The sequence below is a fragment of the Ceratotherium simum genome, chromosome 10, assembly GCF_057802395.1.
Source record: "Ceratotherium simum simum isolate JZ-2026a chromosome 10, ASM5780239v1, whole genome shotgun sequence".
Taxonomy (NCBI): domain Eukaryota; kingdom Metazoa; phylum Chordata; class Mammalia; order Perissodactyla; family Rhinocerotidae; genus Ceratotherium; species Ceratotherium simum.
The window spans coordinates 82,708,778-82,734,621 of record NC_141909.1 but is presented as its reverse complement, the minus strand read 5'-3'; the positions used below and the strand labels follow the sequence as shown (position 1 = coordinate 82,734,621).

The following is a 25,844-nucleotide window of genomic DNA, read 5'->3' as shown; positions in this document are numbered from 1 at the left end:
TTGCAGAAAAGAAAAGTGTCATCTTCATTTATGGTTTTTATTCCAACACCAAGTAGTGGATACCATTTTGATGCCAACCATCCGGAGTTAGCATCAGACCCCTGCCCCACAGGTTTAAAGGCACAGTCCCCAACAAGACTGCTTTCACTTCAGATGGCACTGGTACTTCTGGCCAACTGGCTATAAATCTGGGAGGTTCCTAAGACCCCCTTCAGGTTTGATAATGTGCTAAAATGACTCAAAGAACTCAGGAAAGCTCCATACTTATGATCACAGTTTCATTATAAAGGAGACAAATCAGGACCAGCAAAATGAAGAGATATATAGGCTGAGGTCTGGAAAGGTCCCAAATGAACAGCTTCTGTGCCCACTCTTCGTGGAATCAGGTAGCACCATCCACCTGGCACAGTGGTGAGTTCACCAACCAGGAGGCTGCACTGAGCTTCAGTGTCTACAGTTTTTGTTGGTGTTTCATTGCGTAGGTATGACTGACAGAATTATTCATTGCACCTGATTGAACTCAATCTCAAGCCTTCCTCTCCTCCCTTGAGATAGGGGTTGGCTTAAAGCCCCAACACTCTAATTACATGGTTGGTCTTTCTGGTGACCCTCCCTCAGCCTTAGTCACATCTCACCTCTTAGCACAAATTCGGGTGTGATTCAAAAGGCTCATGAATAGAAAGGCACTCCTATTACTTGGGAAATTCCAAGGATTTAGTCTCTCCCCCAGAACCAGGGACAAAGGCCACTGAAATTATTATACAACAGATGTCCTTGATGAAACAGTAAAAATTAGCATTCATTTTACTAAATTTTAGCCTTTGACTACATTTCCATATTCTGTATGATGAACAGGGAAGCATGCATAAACTACTTCTGTTTCATACCAAAGTACAGTGGTTGACAGAACAAAGTACAAAGGAAAAGTGGATGAGCACTTGTGAAACTGCTGCATTGCAAGTTAAACTAGCCTTTTTTTTTTTTTTAACAAAATACTATTTTTACTTGAAAGAATGACTGACTAGTTATTGACATTTTCTTGAAAATACATCAAATAAGGCTGTCACTTCAAGAAAAATGACAGCATTTGTTGCCAATGAGAAAATTTGAGCTTTGAAGTGAAAATTAGAATCTTTGAAAACTTGTATCCATCACTGTGAGCCTGACAGCTTTCCTAAAGTATCATATTAAGATCTCTGTAACTCAGTGAATCACTATTTTCCAAATAACCAAAGCACAATGTCACCAAATCATACAAAGGTAAAAGATCTATTCAAAGATCAATGAAGTTTTTTTAAAAATTTTTATTTATTTATTTTTCTTCCCCCAAAGCCCCAGGAGATAATTGTATGTCATAGTTGCACATCCTTCTAGTTGCTGTATGTGGGACTCGGCCTCAGCATGGCCACAGAAGCGGTGCCTTGGTGTGCGCCCGGGATCTGAACCTGGGCTGCCAGCAGTGAAGCGTGCGCACTTAACCGCTAAGCCACAGGGCCAGCCCTGAAGATCAATGAATTTTAATGTAATAGAGTACGAAAAGTTCATTATATGGCTTCAGATTCCACACTGTAAGAACTTTTAAGAATCTACCACTTTTCAAGTTTTGGTGCTGTGTCAAAGAAAAAAAAAAACTATCTACAATTATCTAAAAAGGCTATTAACATAGTGCTCCCTTCTACAACCACTTATCTGTGTAAGGCCAGATTTTCTTCTTATATTTCAAACAAAACAAGATACTGCAACAGATTCAATGTAGAAATAGATGTGAGGAGCTAGATATACCTCTTTTAAAGAGAGTCGCAAAAACATAAAATGATGTCACTCTTTCCACTAAATTTTTTTGAAAATAGTTATTTTTCATTAAAAATGGTATTTGTCATATAATACATAACTATTGTTAAATGAAAATACTTTTAAAGAAGTTTTAATTTCTAATAGGATAATTAATAGATAAAAACAAAAAAATCTTTGGGATCCTCAATCATTAACAAGAGTGAAACTGAGACCATAAAGTTTGAGAACAACTGTCCTGTGGAAATAATAAACACTGTAAACAAAGACATTTAGTGTAGAATTTCAACAGTAAAAAATGGGAAACCACAGAAATGCTAAAGAAGGTAGAGGAATGAGTATCTCAAACAAAGGAATATATTATAGCCACTGAAACTTCCATTTTTAAAATGACATACAAAAATTTAGATTAAGTAAATCAGAACAAAAAAATATATATAATATGCCCTAAATTATATTTTTAAAAACCAGAGAGGCAAAAGATTGAAAGCAACCAAATCAAAATTTTAACAGTGGTCACTTCTAGTTAGTGGAATAAGGTGACAAGTATTATTTCCTTATTTCTTTCTTTCTTTGTTTTTTTTGTGAGGAATATCAGCCCTGAGCTAACATCCACGCCAATCTTTTTTTTTTTTTTTTTTTTTTGCTGAGGAAAACTGGCCCCGGGCTAACATCTGTGCCCATCTTCCTCCACTTTATATGGGACGCTGCCACAGCATGGCTTAGACAAGTGGTGCATTGGCGCCTGGGATCCGAACCCCGGGACGCTAGCAGCGGAGTGCGCGTACTTAACTGCTATGCCACAGGGCCGGCCCTTTCTTATTTCTAACTACGATTTTTTTCCTAATAATAACGTATTCTTATAACCAGAAAAAAGGATTAATTTAACAAAATAAAGAAAAGAAAATATTAGCATTCCATTAAAGCAATAAGTGATTAGGTTCTTAGCTCTAGTTACTTTTCAGGCCTTGCTCAAAATTCTAAGTTGGTCAATAGTTAAAAGCACTAAAAGTGTCAAAACAAACAGAAAAACCACCCCAAAAAGCCACATACTAATTCATGAACAAGCCACAAAAAAGATTTGCTAAATTTTAAATAATTTTCATTTTATTAAAGGAAGACTGTCTACATAAAAGTTTTTAAAATGTAGGTCTCTGATTTAAAGGCAAGAAAGTCTTCCAACTTTAAAAGTGAAGCAACTAATAAAATGCTGATTTAAAAATGAAAATCAGAGACAAGCAGTCAAAAAGTAAACACCTGAAAAGCAAAAACTGAAATTTCAAGTTACATAATTAGATTCAATTATCACATAATATTACTTTATTCTTTCAGTTCACTATCCATCTTTTTATTCTATGATTTTTACATTAAAATAAAGATAATAATAGACAAAGATGGTGGTAGCAGTTGAAGGTTTTCAATTAAAACACTTGAGATGTAAATCACATTGGGTAGGGGCCAGCCCCATGGCTTAGCCGTTCAGTGCTCAAGCTCCGCTACTGGCGGCCCAGGTTCGGATCCCACGCGTACACCCAATGCACCGCTCGTCCTGCCATGCTGAGGTGGCGTCCCACATACAGCAACTAGAAGCATGTGCAACTATGACATACAACTATCTACTGGGGCTTTGGGGAGAAAAATGGAAAAAAAAAAGAGGAGGAATGGCAGTAGATGTTAGCTCACAGACGGTCTACACAAACATGCGCGCGTGTGCACACACGCCGGTCTATACACACACGCATGCGCGCACACACACCAGGTAAAACAGATTACTAATTCCGGAAAACACAGCAACCAAGTAGACTGCACAGTTTTATTAAGTACAATATTCTATCTTAACACAAAAGTCAAGAGAAATGAAATATTTCACGTATAGAATGTAAATAGACTAGACATAGGTACCAAAAATAACAGGCAAAAATTTACTTGCAGTAGAAGGAAAATATTTAATATTACTTACTACTTACCAGGACTGTGATGAGTTGCAAATCCTCCATTCTGAAATTCATCTCCTGCCACATTCATTCTACCAGGATTAAAAGGTCCTACTGCAGTCTTGGTCTGTGAAGTCAAAGATGGGGTGTATGTTTGTATATTAACACCAAAGTTACTTGACTGCAGTCCTTTAGCGACATCTCCCAAGCTGGTATTCTACAGTGATGTTATATGCGTAATCATTAAGTTCATATCTCGCCCAGCATTCAGAGCTTATACCTGTTTCTAAGGTTGTAACATTAGTAATACGAATTTCAGAGTCGATTCTGTAGTGATAACACTATAACCCATTCCTGCATTTACCTTACTTCTTGAAAGACTGGAAGTGGAGAAATCCAAATCTTTGGCTCTGTTTTTAGTTCCAGGAAGTCCCCACTCAATAAAACTGGAAGAATTTTTCTTTTTCCCTCCATTTGTTTCTACATCCTCTTCATCATCAATGACAATTGTGTCACTTATATTTCCCTTCTGAGAAGCCAACTCTCTTGAGGAAGGAAGAATTACGGAATAATTTCCTCGTAGCTTTTCATTTCTTGATGAAGCAAATTTAAAGTTTCTTTGATCAGCTATTGCTGGAGGAGAATTTGAAGGAGGCTGTATAGATTCAATAAATACAACATCATCATCATCATCATCTTCCGTCGATGAGTTTCTAGATCTGTTAACTAAAGGACTAGTTGAGTCACCAAATGAATTTCCTACATCCGTGAGACTAGCCGCCATGGCTTTACTCCCTAATAAAACAGGAGTCTGTTCAGTCAAGTCTAATCCTCCCAATGAACATTTATCCATGCTAAAGAACCTGTAAGAAACAGAGAAACAAACAAAAAAGAGTTCTAGTATGTTATGAATATGGCATTTTACTGCAGTGAAATAACACAAATGAAATTTTGAATTCTTTGTGATTTTTATCTAACTTTTAGGGAAAAAAATCTCACCCATTCTGTTTTCCCTCTCCCATTAACAATTTAATGCTTACTTCTTCAGAGTTTGATGTAAATTAATTAGCCAATTTTTGGTAGTCCTTAAAAGAAATTTACTCAATTTAACCTATTCACCCTTTACAGTGAAAAAATACCTAAGTCTTCCTTTGATATAGAAAATAGTAACAAAATAATTCTATCAAGTACCAATAATCAAGAGTCCAAGTATAATCACAATACTACATTTACTTTTATCTACTGAACTGACTATAATGCCGTCCAATCCCTATTTCCCCAGTGCCTTTGGTTATTGTTTTCTAAATTCTCTGCTTCCAACACAACTACGTGATTAAATCTTTCTTAATCTTTCTGGTCCTTGTCCAGGAATGGCCAGACATAATGCCAGGGGTTTTTTACGTAAAATTCTGAAAACAACCCTATGACATAGAGATAATTTAATCCATTTTACAGATCAGTAAAGAGAAGCTAATTAAATTGTTCTGGGTACGCCCAAATAGGACTCAAACTCTAGGCTCCAAATTCTTAACCACTCTGTTATATTCAACAAACACTTCCGTGTACCTACTATGCACTAGGGTATGACAAAGGAAAGCATCCAGCAGAGAGACATAGTTGAAGAATCTGGATCAGTGAATAATCAATGGAGCAAGGCTTTTAAGCAGATGAGAGAAGATAAGGATGTGTGCACAGGTAGTAGTGAAACTGATCATGACTAAGAAATCATCCCTATCTCAAAGGCAAGAGGAGAAGAGTAAGTGTAACTGGAATGTATATAAGAACGTAGAAACAACAGATGGAAAGCTAAGCTAAGTTTATACATGCTAGCCTGTTTTCTTAGAAACTCAAGAGCATGAAGAAGTAAGAACTGTATGGGTGCTGAATGATTAAGAAAACTCACTTTATACGGTAGTCACCACTCCATTTTAAACATCTTATATTGAAATATGCTAAGTAACATTTTTTTTTTAACATATTTTTTTTTAGCAAGATTGGCCCTGAGGTGACACCTGTTGCCAATCTTCCTGTTTTTTTCTTTTTTCTCCCCAAAGCCCCAGTACATAGTTGCATATTGTAGTTGTAGGTCCTTCTAGTTCTTCTATGTGGGACACCACCTCAGCATGGCTTGATGAGTGGTAAGTAGGTCCGCACCCAGGATCCGAACTGGCGAACCCCAGGCCACCAAAGTGGAACACGTGAATTTAATTGCTACCACCGGGCTGGCCCCTAAGTAACATTTCTATTCAAAAATTTTCCGAAGTAATTTTAATTGATAATAGTTATAGTCATGTAATAGATAACATTTACTCTTAATAGGTGCTATGCCATTAAATATATTAATTCAATTAATGCTTATGTAAGTGAAGTAGGGACTATTCTTTTTCCTACTTTACCCATTAGGAAACTAAGACTCAAGAAGAAAGTAATCTGCTTAACCTGCCCAAGTCTCCGTCACTGGAAAGGGTAGTTAGGATTCAAATCCAAGAAATGTTGACTCTAGAATTTATTTCATACCATTACATTATATGCAATTAATGTATAAAACAATTTTTAAAAATTACTTATCTTTTATTAAGATGAGTGAATCCATTAAAACAAAATCAACATTCAAATAAATTTATTTCAAAGATAAAGAAATAACAAATCTAAGGGACCAGTTTAAAAGGGTTATAAAAGAAACACAAAAATTGAAATCATGGTTAACACTTATCCAGTAAGCTTATTATGTGGTTGATTTTCAAAGGAAACAGGCAATAATTCAGCATAAATTGAGCTATGAAATATAAGAATTCATTATACACGTATTCTCTCAGTCCTTTCTCTATCTGAATAAACCTAAAAGAGAAAAGAATAGTTTCTGGAAAAGAGCTATAGCTGACTCCATAGTATCCTCTGGTGGCTGCTAGGTCCTATCTTAATCTTCTCAAAGAAAACAGAAAGGGCATTCTTTATGCTAAGCTCATTGCAATCATCTACCTCTGAAAAAAAGATTAAGTATTCACCTACTTTCAAATCCCAGATTATAAAAAAGTTAAACCACTCCTCAAAGTATATAATTTAACCATTAAACACTTTCTTAATTCCATAAACACAAGATTACAGAAAAGTTTTGATTACTTCTACAATATTATCCAAAAACAGAAAAGATTATGGTTTAGCTAATTAGCTATGTGGCACTGAGCAAATTACTTCACCTTAATGAGTTTTACTTTTCTAAACTATAAATGGGGATGATACATGACTCGCAGGTTTTTATTGAGATAACTGGACATGCAAGTCCCTAGCCTCTGCCTGGACCATGTTAAAGAGTACAAAAAATGTTAAATCCTTCTCCCATGAGAAGGTATTCGGGCACATACTTTGCCTATATCCTAGGATTTCAACAAGCGTCAAATTAATCTTAAATATTTACCTATATTTTATACTCATTTCAATCTTTATAGCAATCTTTGGAAGACAGACATAATTTACTCACTTATAAAAAATGTGCCTAGGGGCCGGCCCAGTGGCATAGTGGTTAAGTTCACACACTACTTTGGCAGACTGGGGTTTGCAGGTTCAGATCCTGGGCATGGATCTACCCACTGCTTATCAGCCCATGCTATGCCAGGAGTCCCACATATAAAAAAAATAGAGGATGGGCACAGATGTTAGCTCAGGGCCAATCTTCCTCAGCAAAAAGAGGAGGATTGGCAATGGATGTTAGCTCAGGGCTGATTAAAAAAAAAAAAGTGTCTCATAAAAGTGCATTTAACTAACAAAATATGCATTTATAAATGTGCATAGTAAAGGTTTATTTACTCACCCTTATTTAGTTTGCACTTGCCAAAGCAATTAAGAGAGCACAAATATGAACCTCATTCTGGCCGACACTAAAACCCAGTCCTTTGTACTACATCATGCTGCAAATACCCTAGGAACACTCTGGTGAGAACAACGGCTTTTCTAAGTGATAATTGAGTCACTGACTTGTTACCTTGTCAGTCTTCTAGGTCCCCACTAGTTCCCTTTCCCTATGAAGCCCATCATAGCACTAGAACCATACCCACATCCCATCATAGCACAAAACTACCACAGAATGTGAAATATCACCACTTCAGCTATCCTATGAAAATTACCCAGTTGAAACAATATCCATTCCTAAAAGCTAGACATAGCACCGTACATCCTGACACGTTGTCCTAGGTCTAACTAACTAAAGAGGTGTGCTGTGAAGCAAAATAGAATAAGTGCAAAGCCAAGTCTGGCAAGCAGCAACAAGGGCAAAGCAAAGGCAAGAACACCACTACAGGAGATAAACTAATCACAAGGTTCTTTTTGATGAGCAATGGAAAACTGATCAGCTTGAAAGGATAAACTAGGCAGGATCTAAGATTGTACAGAATCCCAAATAATAAATGTACAATTAGAGGTGTTTTTTCAAAAAATCGTCAATTTGAGACTCCTAATAAAATTGATTTAGGCAAAGACTGGTGTTAAAACCATTAACTGAATAGCTGACAGAGACCCAGGCATTTTATTGTTCCAAAATGAACACCACAAAGATTACTTTCTAGTAACAAGGAAAAGACACATTACCTTCATAATGGAGGGATCAGGCTGTCACTACCAATTCAGTGGTCCTTGGTAGAATCACCACTAGTGTGACAACTAGATTATGTATCTCCTGCTGTGATGCTAGCTGGAGGACTGTCAGGGTACATAAATATAAATTTTCCTCAAACATAAGACATACAAAAAAATACTCTTTGTCAACATTGAAACAAGATAAGATTCAGTGGCTTTTTTTTAACCCGACAGCAAAGAAAAAAAATATTTCTATCCATTAGAAAAGAAAGAAAGTTAAATGCAAAGCATTTAAAAAATAAAGCTCCAAGTCCTATTCTGGAACTCTGGAGAATACCAGTGGTGTGAATAAAAGCACCCACTCCCAGTGGTTTCCCAGGGATCACTCTGGCTTGGCTCTGAGGACAGGGTCCACCCAAGCAATCAACTCTTTGCCTTCAAGACAACAGAAAAGTAAACCCCACAGAACAACACCGTACTACTTCGCTAAGTTTATTAAACAGAAAAGCGGGGTAAAATGACTCACAAAAGAAATGTTTTCCTCCTTAATTTCTGCCAAAGCTTCACCAGATTGGCCTGAAGGTGATTCCCGGTCCTAAAATGAGAGTAAAGAGAAAAAATGATTTAGTTACAGACGCAGCACCAACTCCTAACCCAAAGGGAAGAAGCAAAGGGCTAAGAAGTCAAGGAGTTTCCGCGCTCTTCTACCCTCCCCCACCTCAAAGCAGTGCGCAAACCGAGTTAAAAAAACACGAAAGGGACCACGACTGGACAACAGTAAATGTGTTTCTTGAAACTACAAAAGTGGGGGGCGGAGGTGAGCACCAAGCCTGCTCCCGGGAAGGGAGAGGGGGAAGGGCAAACGTTGCCTCGACGCCAGCAGGAGAATTGTATTTCCTTCTAAATTTGCCCACCCAGCGTCATCCCCGTCACTCCGGGCGCCGAACTGGAGGTAAGGGGCGGTTCCCGTCGCCGCTGGGCTGAAACCACCCCTATTTGCCCCAAGCAGTCGCCCTGGGCCCGAGACTTGCCCCCCCCCCCCCCGCCTGCAGTCGGCGACAGGCAGCGCTGCCTCCCCGTCCGCCATTAGAAACTCGCCCAAAAAAGACGTGAAGAGTACAAGACGCGAAACGCCGGGGAGAAGAGGCGCGAAGGAGGGGACCCGGTGGGGCAGGAGGCAGCACCCTCGCCCCGAAAAACTTGGGGACCTCGGGCCACGGCGGAGAGGGTGGGAGCGCAGCCCCGAGAGCGGGAGAACGAACTGAGGCACCCCTCCCCCCCCCCCGCAAGAAAGAAAGGAAAAATACCCCGCGACCTCCCACCGCCCCGGCCCGGGCAACCCCCGCCCCCGGGCGCCCCCCGCCTCTGGCGTCCGCCTCACCCAGCCCTCCCGGCCTCGCCCTCACTCTCGCAGCCCTTCGGGCCGCACGCGAAGGCGCCTCTGACATGAGCGGAGCCCAGAGCAGCCCCCGAGGCCCCGACGCGGAGCGGCGACGGCAGCCGCGCCGCGGGGTATTAATCCTGGGTCGGTGGGAGGCTCCGGAGGCTGCCCTCACCCATCTCCGCCTCCCCCGTCGCCTCCGCCTCCGCCTCCTCCTCCGGAGGCTGCGCTGCTCCCGGCCACCCCCACAATCGGCGGACCTGGACTGGAGAGACAGCGGGGATAAGCCTCACCCGGTTCTGGCTGCGGCTCCACGGAACGAACCTCCCCTCCCCCGGCCCACCCCCCTTCGGCAACACGCACAACTCCGCTCGGTCCAGTCCCGGGTTTAGCGCCGGTGAGGAGGAGGAGGCGGAGAAGGCGGAGGAGGAGGCGGCGCGGCCGAGCCCGGGGAGGCCCCGCCCTCCACGCCCCCATTGGCTGGGGGGAGGGCGGGCCGGGGCGCCTCAGGCACGTCCATTGGCTATCTCTGCCTTCCTTCAGGACGCCCCTCGAGGGGGTGGCCCGCGAGGCTGTCCATCAGGCGCAGGCCACACCCCCGGCGTTTCCCTTCCACGCCCCCCGCCGCCAGCCCTCCGCTCTCAGCCGCGTCCCCTCCCTCCTTACCCCCGCCTCCTTCCCCGCCCCCACCCCTGGGTCCGTCAGGGTCAGGCAGCGCGAGCTTCGCTGCCCGTTGCACCGGCCACGGGCTCGGTCCCTGGGGGCCGGGGTGGGGGGGGCTCTCCGGGGCCTGGAACAGCCCGAGAGACTGAGGGCAGGGCCGCCTGCCCTCGCTCGGGCTTGGGCGCCCAGGCCGCTGCAGCGGCTCCCAACGACCCTGCCCGAGGAGAGACGCGGCCTCGATGTCCCCAACGCCCTCCCTGTCCAGCTCCTTGAAGCCCCCCCATGAGGGGCGAGCCCGGACAGGGGCTGGAGCGAGGCAAAGTGGGAGGTTGGGTCAACAGGTGAAGTGGATTCCCGAACGTTCGGAGGAGAGTGGAAGCACTTCCACCCTCGCCTCACCCCCGTGGGGAATTGTCCCCCCACCTCCCGTCATGGCTGCTGGAGGAGACGACGTCCTCCATTTTGTCGGGACTGCCGTGGGAACTTGGGACCAATTCAAAACCAAACCCCGTGGGGCTGGCAAACTTGTCCCCGGGAAGCCCCAACTGGCCTCCGCCATTCGGCGGAGGGAACAGCCCTGCCTCCAACATCTGCATCCCAGGGGCCCTGGGGACAGGCGCGACGGTGGAGAGACCCAAACGCCGCTGCCCGCCTCCATCAACCAAGATGGAGGAAGCTGCGGGCTCCCTGGAGCTGGGCTCCCGCCTGCTGGAAGGGCTGAAGCCTCCCCTCGGGGTGTCCGTCGGCGCTGCCGTCTTCCTCCTCCGCAGCCTCTTTCGGTTGCCCTCCCCCAGCCTCTACCCAGCCTCTCCACCGCCTTCCACCATCTCCTGGTCCTCAACGGTTGATGGAGGCTCCACTCCACAGTCTGCTCAATCGCTTCGCCCACCCGGGGCCGGCCCCGCTGCGGAGAGCGGAGCGAAGGTGCAGACTGCTGCCGCGCGCCCCGGGGCGGCCGTGCACCGAGACGCCACATCCACCGTGGGGCTTCTCTTTTGTTCATCGTCTACACCTACATCTTCGGCGCACGTCATGGTGCTGTGCCATTTCCAAGATTCCACGTTAAGACGGAAGAGAGGCCTCTTTCGTCTCACCCTAGCGGTTGTTAATGGGATTACAACGGATGCTGGTGGGTTTAACAGAGGTTGGTGAAACACTATATGGTCAACCTCTGGAAACACAGATAAGATTTCGTTTTGTTTTGTTTTAACAGATTGTGCGCACTTTACTTCTTCTGGGGTATGGTAAAGACACAGGTTTATTTAGTGACAGACACAAATCATCTAAGACAAAAGCATGTTCATAGATTGAGAGGCCTGTGTAATTTTTTATACATAACGCTGTATTTCATGGACGTTCCTAACTTCACCAAGATTTTTGTTTTTTAAGTCCTCAATTATTACTTGGAAATATATGAAATAACAAAATGTAATGCCAACATTTTAATAACTGAGTTAATACAGAAAAGCTCTATTGAAAAAATTTAAAGGTCCATCAGAGACTTTATAATATAATTTTATTTATTTATTTTTTTTCCCCCAAAGCCCCAGTAGATAGTTGTATGTCATAGCTGCACATCCTTCTAGTTGCTGTATGTGGGGCGTGGCCTCAGCATGGCCGGAGAAGCGGTGTGTTGGTGCGCGCCCTGGATCCAACCCCAGGCCGACAGCAGTGGAGTGTGCGCACTTGACTGCTAAGCCACGGGGCTGGCCCTGTCAGAGACTAAATGTTAGGCTCAATACACATGTATTTTTCAGAGCACTATCTTGCTCACAATTCTGTGGCATTGATACTGTTCAAAGATGAAAATTTGATAACATTTGTTTTCCCTGATAATGGCAACAGTACCAGGTCCATTTGCCAATGAAAACTCTTACCTTGGTATGCTGCTGTGATTTCAGGGAATGTTTAAAATTTGGGACAACAAAAAGTCTTCATTGGTGGTAATATATACTTTAATAAATTTAATGTTATATAAAATTCATTTCCAAAATAAATTTTCTTTATTAAATGTAGACACAGTGGTTCCTATGCAGACCACAAGAGCAAACTAAAGAAGCAGTATTGTTAGCCTGACCCCTGGCCTGTTAAGACATTAACCACAGGCCTGCTGGTAGCAAGCCTAACACATTCTCTTTAGCTTACAGGAAACCACAAAGAGAGGAAGGAGGCGACAGCTGAGAGGTATAGTCAAAACCAGTTAAAACCAGGTGAAGGCAACATGGCAGTCTTACTTGATCTGACATAGACCCTGCAGCTCATTATACACTCATTGTAATACATTACCATGCTATATAACACACCCACCAGCGCCAGGACAGTTTACAATTGCCATGGCAACGGCAGGGTATGACTAAATAAGAAAAGAAAAGAGGTGGCACCCTTGTTCCCTTGGAAAGCCTGCCCTGTTCCCCCAGTACGATGACTATTTCTCGCCTTGGTTATCTCAACCCCTTATAACAGCTGCTTACTTGCCCCAAGAGCTAAGTTGATTTTGTGAACCTAGTTCCCACTTCTCCATTCTTTGGCCGTTGAATAAAAGCTTGTGCTGTTAAATGCTCTGCTTAGGTTTCGTTTCAAATCCGTGACGCCAAACAGAAAAGAACCCTCCAGGGAGGGAACAGGTTGTGGGTATGAAGCCCACCCATGGGTCCCTCCTTGGAGCTCCTCCAAACGTGAGTTGGAGTTCCACTGGAGTGAGGTGAATTTGGTAACAGTAAGATAGAAGTGAATTACATTGAGCTTCCCAGGGCAGAAGACTTGCTTTCAAATTCTTGTTTGGCTGGGCTGGCCCCGTGGTTTAGTGGTTAAGTGTGCGCGCTCTGCTGCTGGCAGCCCGGGTTCGGATCCCGGGCACGCACCGACACACCGCTTCTCTGGCCATGCTGAGGCCGCGTCCCACATACAGCAACTAGAAGGATGTGCAGCTATGATATACAACTATCTACTGGGGCTTTGGGGGAAAAAATAAATAAATAAAATTATTTAAAAAAAACAAAAAACAAAAAAAAACAAATTCTTGTTTGGTTTGCTGCTAATTACAAATCCTTGACCACCTCTTATTCTCCTCAGCCTCACTTGCTGTTTTGTAATACAATGATACAGGATGTTGTAAGGTCCAAATAAAAAAAAAAATTATGAAACTGATAAATAGCAACAACAAGACAATGTTATTTACTATGGATCTTTTGATAATTAAAGAATTACCACCTGTGGAAAGGCAGAGAAGCATGGTGATTAAGAGTGCACTTTCTGGAGCCAGATTACCTGCCTTTGAATCTTTATCACCAGCCAGCAAGTTACTTAAACTCTCTCACTCTTATTAGCTACCATATTGAACAGCAAAGATACAGAATATTTCTATCATCACAGAAGGTTCTATGGGAAATCATTGCATTCATCTTAAACATTAGGAGAGAGGGAAGAAAGATTGAAAAACCAATCAGCGATCTTAAACTTTTCGATCTTTTTTTGTTTTTTATAATTTTGTATGTGGACGCGGCCTCAGCATGGCCGGAGAAGCAATGCGTCAGTGCGCGCCCGGGATCCGAACCTGGGACGCCAGCAGTGGAGCACGCGTACTTAACCGCTAAGCCACGGGGCCGGCCCAAACTTTTTGATCTTTGTTCCTTCTCTCTTAATAAATTTTCCTCATTATTTTATTGCTTAAAATAATTTTTTGTTTTCTTCTTGTTGTTTGTTAATCCAAGATAAATATTAATTCCTTCAGTCTCTTGTCTCTCTAATCTTCCAACCCCACAAATTTTTTGATCTATGCTTATGATATCTTATGTAATACCTGGATCATGATTTCAGAATACTATATTAAGCCACTTTCCAAGAATAAATTTTGGTTCCAAGTATATTTTCTTCAAGGCTTCATTTTATGTATTGATTCTAAGTATTAAATCTTTCATTTTGTAATACAATAATGTGCTAATTTTACATTAAAGATACTTTTGTTTCATCAAAATATTATTATAAAGATTTTTTTCTTACTGTACCACTTAACCAATTGGGAATTAATAATAATAATAGCTAAACTTTATCAAGCTCCTACTATGTGCCAGGTGCAATTATAAGTGTTATATGTGTGCTAATTCATTAAATCCTTAAAAAAATCCTCTCAAGTATTTTTGTTATCCACATTTTATTATTACCCACATTTTGAATATAAGGAAACTGAGACTGAGAGGGTTTAAGTAACTTGCCTATGATCACACAACTAGCTAGTGATAAAGTTAAGATCAAACCCAGGCAATCTGGCTCCAGAGAGTCTACCCTTAGTCACAATATTTCTCTGCCTTTCCATGGGCAGTAACTCTTATTTTTGTGAGGAAGATCAGCCCTGAGCTAACATCCATGCCAACCCTCCTCTTTTTTTGCTGGGAAGAGTGGCCCTGAGCTAACATCCTTGCCAATCTTCCTCCACTTTATATGGGACACCGCCACAGCATGGCCTGACAAGCAGTGCATCAGTGTGTGCCCGGGATCCAAACCCGGGGCCGCCAGCAGCGGAGCGCGTGCACTTAACCGCTACTCCACGGAGCCGGCCCTGCGGTAGTTCTTTAATTATCAAAAGATCAATAATAAATAATATTGCCTTGTTGTTGTTGTTAAACAGTTATTAGACACGGACAAAAAACCCCAAGTGGCCACACACAATAATAGAATTAAGATTACTCAAATTCTGTTTGTTCATCTTTACAATGACTGTACTATCATTATTTATTTCTAATATATTATTTAAATGAAGCAACATGTAGTACCACAAGGGTTGGAGACCTGAACTGCACATGAAGTAAGCTCTAATGATTTAGAATTATGATAAACTTACTCTCCAAATAAAGATGTTTAACTGAGTTCATGTGTATTGAGGGGTGATGGTAGTATTGGGAGTTTTCCAAATTAACTTCTTTGGAAAATACAATGTTTATTAAATAATAAACAATAAAACATGTCAATATGGATTTTATAAGATTATTATTAATACTAAACAGTACCTGAAGTAATTTTTTAGTAGCTAGACCAACAAAAGATAATTTTAAGATGTATTTTACCAATGACATTAACTAAAATTGCCTGCACATACTGTTAATAAAGAGCAGACTAATTCTTAGTAGGTTTTATTGTTGTCTTTAAATTCCCTATAGACAATGCAACTCCTAATTAACAACTTCCACTGCTGCCTACCCCACCTATGGCATGACATGGGTGTGTGTGTGTGTGTGTATATATGTACATATTTATATGTATTAATGTATATACATATATGTAAAATAATGGGCATATTGAACCAAGCAAGAAGGTATAACTGTCATATACATATATGTATCTAATGTATATGTGGAGAGAGAGGGAGAATGCCCCTCTGCCCTTTCCCTTAAGGTTGTTATGGCTGGCCGAATAATCAAGACAGGTTAGCAGGAGAAAATAATAGCAAGTTTAATAACATATATACATGGGAGAAACTCAGAGATGAGCAACTCGTCACTCTGTCTAAGCTGCTTGCTTAAGTATTGTAGCTAAAGGCGAGGAAGGTGTTGGGGGTGGGTAGTGGTCTGGGACTTCAGAAGGCAAGAAGACAATTCTTTTCAGGGTCATCTATAGGTAGTGTGGTCAGGGAGAGATAGAGTTTTTTGATAAAAGGGGCTTGGTGCCCCTCCCATTGTAACATCTATTTTACATTATCATTAGAGCCATCATGATAGAAGATCTGTTCCAGGAAGAAGCCACCATGTCAAATTCTTTAGGCAGTTAGTGGGGGAGGTCAAATGTCCCTCAGAGAAAACAATCAAGGTAAAGAGATATATTTCAGGGTGGCCAAATCTTGATCTGCCACATATACCACTTATACTGATTTGAAGGCTATCCTCCCCAAAAGATATGTTCACCCAGAATATGTGAAAGTGATCTTTTTTGGAAAAGAGATCTTTGTAGATATACTTAAGGATCTTGAGATGAGTTCATTGGATTAGAGTGGGCCCTAAATACATGATTAATGTCCATATAAGAGAAGAGAACACACAAAAGAAAACTGCATGTGAAGACAGAAGTAGACATAGGAGTTATGCTACCACAAGGCAAAGAATGCCAGAAGAAACCAAAAGCTGGAAGAGGCATAAACAATTCTCCTCTAGAGTTTCAGAGGGAGTAGGGCCCTGCTGACACATTGATTTCAGAATTCTGGTTTCCAGAACTGTGAGAGAATGAATTGTTTTAAGCCACCAAGTTTGTGGTAATTTGTTATGGCAGCCCTAAGAATCTAATATACCACTACAATATAGCTGTAAAGCCAAACAAAGAAATGAAGTAAGAATTAGATAAATCAACGAACAGTTTTATCGGTAGATTTTAACATATCCACTCACAGAAATTGTTAGATCAAGGAGATTAAAAAATAAGATGAGATACAAAAGATCTGAACAAACAGTTGAGTTACTAGGTGTATAGAGAGATAATTACACAATTAGCAAATAGAAAATAGATAGTTTTGAAACTGGCAAACAGTTAACCATTGATGATTGAGCAGCTAGGGACTATGGGGGATTGGAATTGGCCACCTCAAAATGTGTCTCTGCCTGGGGGACACTTTGCCTCCTACCCCCACTGACTGACCAAGGGATTTTGGGATGGGAGAACTGACCCCGGAACAGGCCATCACTATAGACATCTCCGGGTATCTGGGTGGGTCTGTGCTTAGCCCATTCTCAGTAGAGGACTTAAATCTGCATGATAAACTTATCCATTGTTAACTGTGCTGTTTAGGCAATATACTATCTGACTCCCACTAGGTTCCTATAGGTAACATCCTCCTGGAGCTGGGATCACCATGGTAATGGGTGTTTGAGCTATTTTTTTTCAGGAGGTGAACCCCTTTTCCACTTCAGGCCTGATTGAGACCACCAACCCATCAACTGGGCCCATGCAGGCATGTGCCCAATAAGCGACCTTTTAATGGCAAGAGGTTGAAACTCAACCCTCAGGGGATGCTAATGCTGCCATTCTGTGAACATGCATCCTACGAAGAGGAGGCGTGAAGCCTGACTAAGCTTGTGCAGATCATCAATTACCTCATCTCACCTCACCTCCAATCATTTCAGACTACCTTGCCCCCAACCCCATATATATCCCTGAGTCCCTATTTTTGAGGAAGCAGATTTGAGATTCATTCTCCCATTTCCACATTTGGCTGCCTTGTGATTAATAAATGCTCTCTCTCTCTCTCTGCATTCTTGTCTTCTCGGTGATTGGCATTCTGGGAGGAGGGCAAAAATGGACCTAGTGCAGTAACAGTCTTTTCACATTAAAAATATTTACAACAATAGACCAGATTTGGCCATAAAGTAATCCTTAATGAAGTCTAAAAATCAATATCATACAGACCATGTTCTCCAACCATAACCCAATAAAATTTAGGATTAATAAGAAAGTTAATAAATACTAGAGGATTGAAAACTACATAAATTACTAAATAACTGTTACTAAATAACTGTTGGTATAAGAGGAAATTATCAAGGAAATGAAAAAATACTTAGGAATGAAATGGTAATAAGAACACAAAATGTCAAAATATGTGGGAAAGACCCAAAGCAGAACTTAGAGGGAAGTTGTAACTTAAAAATACAGGCATACCTTGTTTTATTGTGCTTCACTTTATTGCACTTTGTCACTTTATTGCGCTTCACAGATATTGCAATTTTTACAAATTGAAGGTTTGTGGCAACCTGGTGTTGAGCAAGTCCATCGGTGCCATTTTTCCAAGAGCATTTGCTTATTTTGTGTCTCTGTGTCACATTTTACTCATTCTTGCAATATTTCAGACTTTTTCATTATTATATTTGTTATGGTGATCTGTGATCAGTGATTTTTGATGTTACTATTGTAATTGTTTTGGGGCACCATGAACCACACCCATATAAGATGGCAAACTTAATTGATAGATGTTGTGTGTGTTCTGACTGTTCCACCAACTGGCTGTTCCCCCATCTCTCTCTCTTTCCTTGGGTCTCCCTATTCCCCGAGATGCAACAATATTAAAATTAGGCCAATTAATAACCCTACAGTGGCCTCTAAGTGTTCAAGTGAAAGGAAGATTTGTATGTCTCTCACTTTAAATCAAAAGCTAGAAACGATTAAGCTTGATGAGGAAGGCATGTTGAAAGCTGAGATAGGCCAAAAGCTAGGCCTCTTCCACCAAGCAGTTAGCCAAGTTGTGACTGCAAAGGAAAATTTCTTGAAGCAAATTAAAAGTGCTACTCCATGGGCCGGCCCCGTGGCTTAGCAGTTAAGTGCGTGCGCTCCGCTGCTGGCGGCCCGGGTTCGGATCCCGGGCGCGCACCGACACACCGCTTCTCCAGCCATGCTGAGACTGCGTCCCACATACAGCAACTAGAAGGTTGTGCAGCTACGACATACAACTATCTACTGGGGCTTTGGTGGGAAAAAATAAATAAATAAAATTAAAAAAAAAAAAGTGCTACTCCAGTGAACACACAAATGATAAGAAAGTAAAGCAGCCTTATTGCTGATGTGGAGAAGGTTTAACTGGTCTGGATAGGAGATCAAACCAGCCACAACATTTCCTTAAGCCAAAGCCTAATCCAGAGCAAGGCCCTAAGTCTTTTCAATTCTATAAAGCCTAAAGACTTGAGGAAGCTGCAGAAGAAAAGTTTGAAGCTAGCAAAGGTTGATTCACGAGGTTTAAGGAAAGAAGCCATCTCTGTAACATAAAAGTGCAAGGTGAAGCAGCAAGTGCTGATGTAGAAGCTGCAGTAAGTTATCCAGAAGATCTAGATAAGATAATGAATGAAGGTGGCTACACTAAACAGCAGATTTTCAGCATACATGAAACAGCCTTATATTGGAAGAAGATGCCATGTAGGACTCTCATAGCTAGAGAGAAGTGAATGCCTGGCTTCAAACCTTCAAAGGACAGGCTGACTCTCTTGTTAGGGGCTAATGCAGCTGGTGACTTTAAGTTGAAGGCGATGCTCAGTTACCATTCCAAAAATCCAGAGCCCTTAAAAATTATGCTAGGGGCTGGCCCTGTGGCTTAGCGGTTAAGTGCGCACGCTCTGCTACTGACGGCCCGGGTTCGGATTCCGGGTGTGCACTGAGGCACCACTTCTCCAGCCATGCCGAGGCCACATCCCACATACAGCAACTAGAAGGATATGCAACTATGACATACAACTATCTACTCGGGCTTTGGGGGAAAAAAGGGGGAGGATTGGCAATAGATGTTAGCACAGAGCTGGTCTTCCTCAGCAAAAAGAGGAAGATTAGCATGGATGTTAGCTCAGGGCTGATCTTCCTCACACACACACACAAAAAAAGAATTATGCTAAACTTATTCTGCCTGTGTTGTATAAATGGAACAACAAAGCCTGGATAACAACACATCTGTTTCCAACATGGTTTACTGAATATTTTAAGCTCACTGTTGAGACCTACTGCTCAGGAAAAATGATTCCTTTCAAAATAGTACTGCTCATTGACAATGCACCTGGTCACCAAAGGGCCTTGATGGAGATGTACAAGAAATTAATGTTGTTTTCATGCCTGTTAACACAACATTCATTCTGTAGCTCACGGATCAAGGAGTAATTTCAACTACAAAAAAGTAACAAAAAACAATAAACCCTGAGAAAGGGGGAAACTCTAATTTCCAGAATTACCACATATTTAGATAGAAATGTCCAGTGTACAACAAAAAAATCACAAAGCATACAAAGAACAAGAAAATATGGCCCATTTAAAGGAAAACAAAATCAACAGTAACTCTCTCTGAAAAAGACATAATGGCATACATACTAGGCAAAACTTTAAAACAATCATATTGGGCCGGCCCCATGGCTTAGCGGTTAAGTGCGTGCACTCTGCTACTGGTGCCCTGGGTTCGATCCCGGGCACGCACTGACGCACCGCTACTCCGGCCATGCTGAGGCCGTGTCCCACATACAGCAACTAGAAGGACGTGCAACTATCTACTGGGGCTTTGGGGGGGAAAAAAGGAGGAGGATTGGCATTAGATGTTAGCTCAGAGCTGGTCTTCCTCAGCAAAAAGAGGAGGATTAGCAGAGATGTTAGCTCAGGGCTGATCTTCCTCACACACACACACACACAAAATATATATATATAAAACAATCATATTAAAGGTGCTCTAAGAACTAAAGAAAGATGTGGAGAAACTCAAGAAAGTGGTGTGCAGACAATAATGGAAATATCAATAAAGAGATTAAAAAAACCTAAAAAGAAATAAAAAGAATTCTGGAGCTGAAAAGTACAATAACTGAAATGAAAAATTCACTAGAGGGATTCAAAAGCAGATTTGAGCAGGAAGAAGGAAGAATCAGTGAACTTGTAGACCGGACAATAGAAATTATTGAGGCTGAGGAACAAAGAAAAAAGATTGAAGGAAAGCAAACAGAGCCTAAGGGACATTTGGGACACGATCAAATGGACCAATATATGCCTCATGGGAGTCCCAGAAGGAGAAGAGGGAGAGGAAGGAGTGCAGAGAATATTTGAAGAATTAATGGCTGAAAACTTCTCAAATTTGATGAAAGACATGAATATAACCACCCAAGAAGCTCAACAAACTTGAAATAAGATGAACTCAAAGAGACCCACACTGAGACATACTATAATCAAACTTTCAAAAGCTAAAGACAAAACAAGAATCTAGAAAACAGCAATAAAGAAGTGTATCATCACATACAAGGGATCCTCAATAAGATGATCAATAGATTTATCAATGGAAACTTTGGAGACCAGAAGAAAGTGGGCTGATACATTAAAAGTGCTAAAAGAGGGGCTGGTCCAGTGGTGCAGTGGTTAAGTTCAGCACGCTGCGCTTTGGCAGTCTGGGTTCTTGGGTTTGTATCCTGGACCTACACCATTCCTCAGCCATGCTGTGGCGGTGACCCACATACAAAATAGAGGAAAACTGGCCACAGATGTTAGCTCAGGGACAATCTTTCTCAACCAAAAAGAGGAAGATTGGTGACAGATATTAGCTGGGGGCAAATATTCCTCAGCAAAAAAAAAAGTGGTAAAGAAAAAACTGTCAACCATGAATCCTGTATCTGGCAAAACTGTCCTTCAAAAGTAAAAGAGACACGAAAACACCAGTGCATAAAGATACATGCACCCCTGTGTTCGTTGCAGCATTATTCACAATAGCCAAGACTTGGAAGCAACGTAAGTGCCCAGCAAGGGATGAATGGATGAAGAAGATGTGGTATATATACACAATGGAATACTACTCAGCCATAAGAAATGATGAAATCTAGCCATTTGTGACAACATGGATGGACATTGAGGGTATTATGCTAAGTGAAATAAGTTAGAGGGAGAAGGTCAAATACCGTATGATCTCACTCATAAGTAGTAGATAAAAACAACAACAAACAAACACATAGAGACAGAGATTGGATTGGTGGTGACCAGAGGGGAAGGGGGAAAAGGGATGATTAGGCACGTGTGTGTGGTGATGGATTGTAATTAGTATTTGGGTGGTGAACATGAGAACATGATGTAATCTATGCAGAAATAGAAGTATAATGATGTACACCTGAAATTTATACAATGTTATAAACCAATGTTACCGCAATAAAAAAAAAACTAAAAAAAAAAAAGTAAAAGAGAAATCAAGACAATCCCAGATAAACAAATGTTGAGAAATTTCATGACCACTAGACCTGCCCTGCAAGAAATGCTCAAGGGAGTCTTGCATGGTGAAATGAACAGACACTAGACAGTAACTCAAAGTTGTATGGAGATATAAAGATCTCAATAAAGCTAAATACATGGACAATTTTAAAGGTGATATTATTGTAACAATGGTTTACTACTGTACTTTTTGTTTTCTACTTGATTTAAAAGACTAATACATTTTAAGAAAAATAAACAATTATTAGTGTTAATGCTAGTATTACTGTAACTTTGGTTCATAACTCCAAATGTTTTCTACATAATTTAGGAGACTAATGCATTGAAAACAATTATTAGTATTTGTTTGAGGGCACACAATGTATAAAGAGATAATTTTGTGACGTCAATAACTGAAAGATGTAGGGATGGAGATGTAAAGGAGAACTTTTTATATGTTATTCAAGTTAAGCTGGATATATTCAAATTAGAGTGTGATAACTTTAGGATGTTAATGTAATCCTCATGGTAACTACAAAGAAAATAGCTATAGAATATACACAAAAGGAAATGAGAAAGGAAGTTAAGCATTTCAATACATAAATTAACTAAACACCAAAGGAGACAGTAATGCAGGAAATGAGGGACAAAAAAGCTATAGGGCATATAGAAAACAAATAGCACAATGAGAGAGCAAGTCCCTCCTTATCAGTAATTACTTTAAATGTAAATGGATTAAATTCTCTAATCAAAAACAGGTATTGGCATAATAAATAAAAACACATGATTCAAGTATATGCTCTCTACAACAGAGTCACTTTAGATCCAAAGACACAAACGGGTTGAAAGTGAAAGGATAGAAAAATATATGATACACAATAGTAACCAAGAGAGAGAAGGAGTGGCTAAACTAATATAAGACAAAATAGACTTTAAATGAAAAGTTTACAAGAGACAAAGAAGGACATTAAATATTAATAAAAGGTTCAATACAACAAGAAGATATAACAATTACCAACATTTATGCATTTAACTACAGACCATGAATATATATGAAGCAAAAACTGACAAAATTAAAAGGAGAAGAATAGAAAATTCCACAATAATAGTTGGAGATTTCAATAACCCACTCACAATAAGGGATAGAACAACCAGACTGAAGATAACTAAGGAAATAGAGAACTTAGACAACACAATAAACCAACTGCATCTAACAGACATATACAAAACACTCTACGCAACAACAGCATACACTTTCTTCTCAAGTGCACATCAGACATTTTCCAGGATAGACCATATGTTAGGCCACAAATTAAGTCTCAATTGGTTTACAAAGATAGATATCATACAGTCTTCTCTGACCACAATGGGATGAAGTTTGAAATCAATAATATAAAGAGATCTAGTGTTAAGATGCTGGTGTAGGCGGACTCTGAACTCACCTCCTTCCAGGGACAAAACAAATTCACATCTAGTCTCGGAACAATTACCCCTGAGACAGAACTGAAAACTGTATAAAAGGAACCCCCACAACAAGGAATGGTGTTGAAAGAGGTGGAAGAGGCAAAAATTCCTTTCTAGAGAGGGAAAAGCCACTTTCTAGCTGTGGCACTTCATGGCCAGCTGGAAGCAATCTTAAGGTATGAAGCCTTTCCTAGAGGAAAGGGGGATATGAGTGGCAGAGCTTTACCACAATAAGCAGCTTTTGGGCTCAGCACACCCAAGACAAGTGTCATAATAGCTAGCTTTGCTGTCTATTAACAACAACAGGGACTAACCCAGAAAAGCTATCAGACATAAGGGGAAAGAAAACCCTGCTCTTAAAGGGATCATGCACAAATTCACCTGTTTCAGAAAGCAACCTAAAATCACCAGAAAAAAAAGGTACACAGACCTTTTGTGAAAAGAGACTCACATGATAGGCTCTGGACACATCTTGGTGAGAGGTTAGACCTCCCCAGGCTGGGACCACCCTCTCAGGGACTGAGACATTGGCAGCAGCCATTATTGTGACCTAGTTCAAGCATGCTGACAGAGATGTTGGCAGATGCCATTGGAGTTCTTCCCCTGGCCTGTTAGTGCAGGGGTCTGCCCCGCCCACTAGAGCACTGATTTAATACAGCTCAGCTAGGGCAGGCAGCCCACCCTAGGGAATGGCCCCACCCAACTGCAAACTCTTGGGCAACTGTGGGCCTGCATAGGCAGTGTGCCTGGAACCTCTACAGCCAGGTGAGTGGATCTACCTCTGCAGGGCAGGGCATGCACAAAGGACAGGGCATATACCCAGGGCAGGCCTGCATTGGTGGAATGTGTGGGGCATTGGTGGAGTGTGTGGGGCCTCTGCAGCAGGGCAACTGGGTTGGCTTCAATGGGTTGGGGCATGCACCTGGGGTAGGACTGTGTTGGTTGATGGACTATGTGGCCATGCAGGTGGTGGGGCTTGTCAGCTGCAGCATACTTGTGATTCTCAAACAGCCACATAGAGGATTGGTCCCACCTTCCAAAGCCTGAAACAATTGGGTGCTCCCAGGCCTGGAGCTGGCCCCACTCAGCTGCACTCCTGAGGGAGCTGACAACACCATTGCAAGCTGGAGGCCTACGGCAATTGTAAGCTCCTGAGCCTAGCAACCAGCCACACTGGGAGCTTACTCACTTATCAGAAAAACTGCAATAGGAATGTGCTATTAGACCCTGCAGCCAATTGTGCTGGTCCCCCCGCACCTGATAAAGTGACTGAAGGGACCATAGCAGCCACTTGCAGCTGAATATTACAACCAGCTGACCAGGGGGACAGCCAAGCCACCCTGGACTCCTGCAGCAAGAGCAACCTTGCCACAACAGACGTACACATATAGCTTACCCAGGGGTCACTCCTGGAACATTTGGAACTGGTGACAAGAGGGAAGCACACTGCTAGGCCTCATAAGGTATCTCTTACATAAGGCCACCCATCCAAGACCAGGAAACATAGCTGATCTACATAATACATAGATATAAGCACAGAGAAACAGGCAAAATGAGGAGACAAAGGAATATGTTCCAAATAAGGGAACAGGACAAATCCTCAGAAAAAGAACTAAACAAAACAGAGCTATACAATCTACATAACAAAGAGTACAAACTAATAGTCATAAGGATGCTCACTGATCTTGGGAGAGGAATGGATGAACTCAGTGAGAACTTCAACAAAGAATTGGAAAACATAAAAAAGAAACAATCAGAAATGAAGAATACAATACTGGAAATGAAAATTCACTAGAGGTACTCAATAGCAGAGTAGATGATACAGAAGAATGGATCAGCGAGCTGGACAAAAGACTAGAGGAAATCACCTAAGCTGAACAGATAAAAGAAAAAAGAATTAAAAAGAATGAGGAGGATGGGCCGGCCCCGTGGCTTAGTGGTTAAGTGCGCGCGCTCCGCTGCTGGCGGCCCGGGTTCGGATCCCAGGCGCACACTGATGCACCGCTTCTCTGGCCATGCTGAGGCCGCGTCCCACATACAGCAACTAGAAGGATGTGCAACTGTGACATACAACTATCTACTGGGGCTTTGGGGGAAAAATAAATAAAATTATTAAAAAAATAAATAAATAAATAAAAAGAATGAGGACATTCTAAAGGACTTCTGGGACAACATCAAGCACACTAACATCCATATTATAGGTGAAGGAGAAGAGAGAGACAAAGGGGCAGAGAATCTATTTGAAGAAATAATAGCTGAAAATTTCCTAACCTAAGGAAGGAACCAGACATCCAGGAGCAGGAAGCACAGAGAGCACCAAACAAGATAAACCCAAAGAGGCCTACACTAAGATACATTCTAATTAAAATGTCAAGAATTAAAGATAA

General features: G+C 41.6%; 1 protein-coding gene across 1 annotated transcript in view; it reads right to left on the bottom strand.

Moving 5' to 3' along the window:
- The window catches only part of ZMYM5 (zinc finger MYM-type containing 5), a 28,108-nt gene extending 18,289 nt beyond the window's left edge, over positions 1-9,819 (bottom strand). Inside the window, exons 1-5 of the mRNA XM_087436341.1 lie at positions 9,676-9,819; positions 8,821-8,889; positions 8,307-8,417; positions 4,090-4,588; positions 3,759-3,852 (exon numbers count right to left, since the gene is read on the bottom strand). Of these exons, the coding sequence (XP_087292467.1) occupies positions 3,759-3,852; positions 4,090-4,578 (583 nt within the window). The 5' untranslated portion in view covers positions 4,579-4,588; positions 8,307-8,417; positions 8,821-8,889; positions 9,676-9,819. The remainder of the gene's footprint in view (positions 1-3,758; positions 3,853-4,089; positions 4,589-8,306; positions 8,418-8,820; positions 8,890-9,675) is intronic.
- Between the last annotated feature and the right edge of the window lie 16,025 nt (positions 9,820-25,844).